General features: G+C 53.8%; 1 protein-coding gene across 1 annotated transcript in view; it reads left to right on the plus strand.

Moving 5' to 3' along the window:
* LOC119356970 (G-type lectin S-receptor-like serine/threonine-protein kinase B120) overlaps window positions 1-5,087 on the plus strand; it is a 74,381-nt gene that overhangs the window by 68,758 nt on the left and 536 nt on the right. Inside the window, exon 13 of the mRNA XM_037623956.1 lies at window positions 3,454-3,711. Coding sequence (XP_037479853.1) covers window positions 3,454-3,711 — 258 coding nt within the window. The remainder of the gene's footprint in view (window positions 1-3,453; window positions 3,712-5,087) is intronic.

Raw genomic sequence — 5,087 nt, forward strand, 5'->3', positions numbered from 1 at the left:
GAGGAGGAGGCAGGCGAGGAGGAGGAGGAGGAGGAGGAGGAGGTTGGGGAGGAGGTTGGGGAGGGGGAGGCGAGCGAGGATGAGGGTGGTGGCGGGGATGATGGTGGTGATGGGAAGGGGGTTGACAAGAAGGGGTGGCTGCGTGGTAACACAAAGCTACCAAAGCAGGTTCTGGCTACTGAGGAGCAGAAGTGGCTCATTAAGCCCATGGGAAAAGAGTAAGTGGTTCATTATTTTGCTTGTCACATGCTTATTCCGGTTGTTATTTATTTTGCTTGTCACATGCTAATAGTTCATTCTTTTGCAGCAACTGGATATATTCTAAAGGGGTCCGTATTCCCAACAGCCTCATCACCGTCTTGCTGAAGTTATACTGGCCAGGGTTGTACTGTCCGGATCCAGTCAGGCAGCCGACTCGTCGGGTTTTGGCCACGAGCTGGGACCACTGGGAAGCGGCCCGCCACGCGGACCATGAGACCCATGCCAAGGCCGTGATGACTACTTTCTGGGTGAGTTCTCTTCAGAAGAACAAGTCCATTCTAGTTTCATGAATATGATTTAACTCATGGCTTCTTCCATTCTTGTTTCATGCATGATTGTAGAAATTCTATTGAGTTCTTCCGGAGCACAGGGCTAGAGCGGACCAGATCGTGCTGTGCCAATGCAAGAAGAAGGCCCACCAGATGTAGTACGAGGTGCGCTATGTGGCCATCTCCACATACTACCACGACTATCTTGGTGTGAAGATGACCAAGGAAGAAGCGCGGAGGATGGGCATTACCTTGGAGAGGCCCGAGTTCTTGGCGGTAAGTATAAAAGATTTTTCATTATGCTTTCATATATTATGCTTTCATTATGCTTTCATTACCTTGTGGTACATTATGCTTTATGCTTTATGCTTCCATAACACCAATTTGGACACACCTACATGCCATTATGCTTTTATTATGTAGGTGTGTCCAAATTGGTGTTATGGAAAAGACGAGTCCTGGGCGGCATTGGTGGATCTTTGGTGTGATGAGGCTGGAGCCTGGGCGGCTATGAGAACCAAAAATAAGGCTAACCGAGGGACGGAGGGAGTACATGCTCAGGGAAATCGAAACCACTATCTCCACAAGGCAGTTAATGTATGACTAACCCCATTAAACATTCTTCTTCTTCTATTTACCATCACTTTCTTATGTATGACTAACCTCTGTTTGGTGGTGCAAGAGGAGAAACTGAAGCGACCGCTCTCACACATGCAGGCGTGGGAGATCGCCCATACGCGGAAGGACCCCAAGCCTGGCGAGCCCAAGTACTATGGCAAGAAGACCGCGGGGAGGAAGCAGGCCTACTCCGAAGCGTATCTGAAGTTACATCCTGACACACCTGACCCCATTGCGGCGCCTCTGGACGACATGGCGGTGGTGAGGATGGGGCCCAAGGAGCACGGTCGGGAGGCAGTTCTCGATGCTGTGATCACTCCTAGTATCTCCTACACACAGCTTCGTCGGATCGACCCGAGCCTGAGCCAGCGCACGAGCCAGCCAGTGACCAGTACAGAGTCCCTCTTTCAGGAGCAACAATCTATAAGTATTTTCCCTCTTATCTTCATTGCTCACTTCATTTTCCGCATTTAGTAGTTTTATGAGTTCCATCATGGCATACCGTAGGCCTACCTGGAGTACACACGCCAGGAGACCATGGCGTGCCATCAGAGGCTTTATGAACACCAAGTGCAGAGGGATAGCCAGATGCAGTAGGCTTTTCAGGATATGGCGGCCGACAGGTATCCTCAGTTCCCTCCAGCACAATGCCCTCCAGCACAACCAGTGCTGATGAGCTTTGAGGAGTTTGTGGCACAGAACGCTGGCCCCTCGCCGGTTAGTTCATCCCCAATCTATTCACCCAAAGCATGTCATGCCTTTCAACACAGTCATATATCCCGTTAATATGTCTTTTCAACATCCAGGGAACAGGTGGATCTACCGTTGGCGGCGGTCTTCGCAGCACTCCCGAGTCACGGAGCCCGACCACTCCGATCCACGGAGGCGGAGGTGGAGGCGGTCTTGGCGGTAGCGCTGCCGCTAGCAGTGACGACCTGGGCTTCGGCGGTCTTGGCGGTGATGACCTCCGTGGTGCTCGACGTCCTGGCGCTTAAGCCTTTGGGTCACATTGTGGCGGTCTTGGTGGTGATGATACTTATATGCTTGTGATGTTTCTTATTGTTGTTTATGAGATTCTTATATGCTTGGTGGTGATGATACTTATATGTTTATGCTTTGCGATGCTTCTTATGATGTGTGATGATGAATTTGTTGTGTGATGCTGCTGGGCCAGCTGTTATGTGATGCATATATTTGTTGTGTGATGCTGTATATATTCAAATGAATTGAGCTGAAACAAAATAGAAAAAAGAAAAAAAAACAGACAGAAACTATGCCGACGGCTAGCGGCATAGAGCTGCCGTGAGCTCCCAGTGGCTGCCATGTGGCAGGTCTATGCCGACGGCCTAGCCGTCGGCATAGTTTCAAACTAAGCCGACGGCTAGGCCGTCGGCATAGGCCTGCTCCAGGAGCTCCCAGTGGCTGCCACGTGGCAGGTCTATGCCGACGGTTTAGCCGTCGGCTTAGTTTGAAACTATGCCGACAGCTAGGCCGTCGGCATAGACCCGCCCCAGGGGTGACGCCTGCTCGCCACGTGGCACGTCTATGCCGACAGCCTAGCCGTCGGCTTAGTTTGAAACTATGCCGACGGCTAGACCGTCGGCATAGACCTGCCACGTGGCGAGCACGCGTTGGTCAGCACTTGACGGCAGCCGCCGTTAGGCGATAACGTTGCCGACGGCCAGGGCCGTCGGCATAGATGTACGGACACCATCGGGATAGGTCCTATGCCGACGGCCTTTCTATGTCGACGGCCTTCCTAGCTACACCGACGGATATGTTGCCGACGGCCCTATGCCGACGGGGGCCGTCGGCATAGGCCTGTCCCGACGGGGGCCGTCGGCATAGGCCTGTCCCGACGGCCATTCAGGGCTATGCCGACGGCCCTGGCCGTCGGCATAGGGTGCGATTCCGGTAGTGCGTGTAGCTTAATTCTGGACAGCAACTAATTAACATGCTAGCGTGCATCTACAATTTAGTGCATTCATGCATGGATCCCTAACTTGTGCATTTGTCGCAGGCAGCTGTTGGGCCATCGCTGTTGCATCCTCGGTCGAAGCTGTACATTACATGAATACCTTGCAGTCAGTCTCGTTGTCGGTTCAAGAGCTCATCGACTGTGACACAGAGAACGACGGGTGTGACGGGGGCGAGAAAGAAAAGGCCTTCGGGTATATACAAACAAATGGACTCTCGAGTGAAACTGACTACCCATACATCGATGAGAGGAGTAAATCGGGTTGCAAGCCGAACAAAACAGTAGCAGCAAGGATAGAAGGCTTTCAATTTGTCAACCCAACCGAAGAGGCTCTAGAGAAAGCGGTAGCAAAACAGCCCGTGGTTGTCAGTATACAGAGTCCCGATGATCTGCAGAAATACAAAGGAGGCATCCTGGATTATGAACCTAACGAAGACTACACTGGCAGCAACCATGTTGTCTTGATTGTTGGTTATGGCACATATTCCGATGGTGTCAAGTACTGGCGCTTCAAGAACTCGTGGGGAGAAGACTGGGGTGAGGGTGGGTTTGGGAGGATCCGCAGGCACATTGCCGACAAGCGAGGTGTGTTGGGTATTTTCATGCGCCAAGGAATATATCCAGTGCTTAAGGACTGATCAATCTATATGGTTGCATCTTTTGTTTGTAAAAAAACTATCCCCTTCCTAGTTCCGTATCTTACCATTGTTTTTTTGGAACATAGGCTCAAGAAGAGCCCGGCTTTGAATTAACAAAGCCATCAACCGGCCAGGATTACAACTCCGGAATACAATCACACTCTAACTAAAAGGAAAGAAAACAAGCGGCAAAGATACAAGGGCGCCTAGGAGCAGCTCACAAAGGCATACAACAAGCTAGATAACACACATAGCTAGAGATGCTAGGAACCCCATACACGCAGAGAACCAAGGCAAAAACGCTAAACGGCTCAGGAAAGAGCACCGACGACGGAGCACAAGCACGCCATTGCCAAACGCCTGGGCTTGAAGTAGACACATCCATCCAGATCCATCATCACAGAAGGCCCCTGCCTCCTCGCCTGGCTCGAGGCGCCGCACCGGTGGGCGATGGACATGCTCACCCTAGAGCCTGCATGAATGGCATCGCAGGAAACCACAAGGGCGGAATCAGGCATTCCCAGCCTGCCGACGACGACTTACCTGAAACAGAGCAGCGCCAAATGCGAGAGTCCAGGCATGAAACCGGGGCGAGCTGTCGGCATGCACAAATGGGCAGCAGCAAGGGCCAAAACCCAATCATCGGCTCGCTCGACGAGCAGAAGGGCAGCCACCGGAGGAGGGGAACCCTATCCCCTCCAGTCCTGGAGAGTCCACGGGCATCGAAGGAGCCCTGCAGCCCAACGAAGAGCACCAAACCAGCTTGACCACACACCAAGGGGGACACCGCCGCCGCTGGAGACATACTACCGCCGCCAACACACTCCACCTACACCACAACGAAGCCCGCAACCCATCTTTGTTTCCAAAACAGCGCCTTCAAGAAGGTTACCGCGCCCTGGGCGTCGCCGCTGCCCAACAATGTTGAGGATTTCACCCAGGAGACAAAGGGGAAGGGGGTAGGGGGGCAGGACCTGACCGGCACCTCCAGGAAGGTGAGCGGCACCCGCGGGCGTCGCCGCCGTCGCAACCGACACGGCTGGCTAGGGGTTTCCCCCAGTCCTACAGCCCCGTCGCCCACTCCCACCCACAGAAGAGCGCAATCCCATGACGAAACAGGGCGGATCTGAGGGGGAAGGCGCTCGTTGGGGAAGAGGGGAATGGAGGCGGCCATATCTGACATGACAGGAGACGAATCCGCCGCCGCCGCGCGCCGGCCCGCATCCACCGGGGCTCTTGCCTCCCGCACGGCCGAGAAAACACCGACCCGCGCCCACGCCACCGGGAGCCGAAGCCGGCGATGCCACACCTGCCGGGGCCGCC

Source organism: Triticum dicoccoides, chromosome 2A, assembly GCF_002162155.2.
Source record: "Triticum dicoccoides isolate Atlit2015 ecotype Zavitan chromosome 2A, WEW_v2.0, whole genome shotgun sequence".
In the NCBI taxonomy this organism is placed as follows: Eukaryota; Viridiplantae; Streptophyta; class Magnoliopsida; order Poales; family Poaceae; genus Triticum; species Triticum dicoccoides.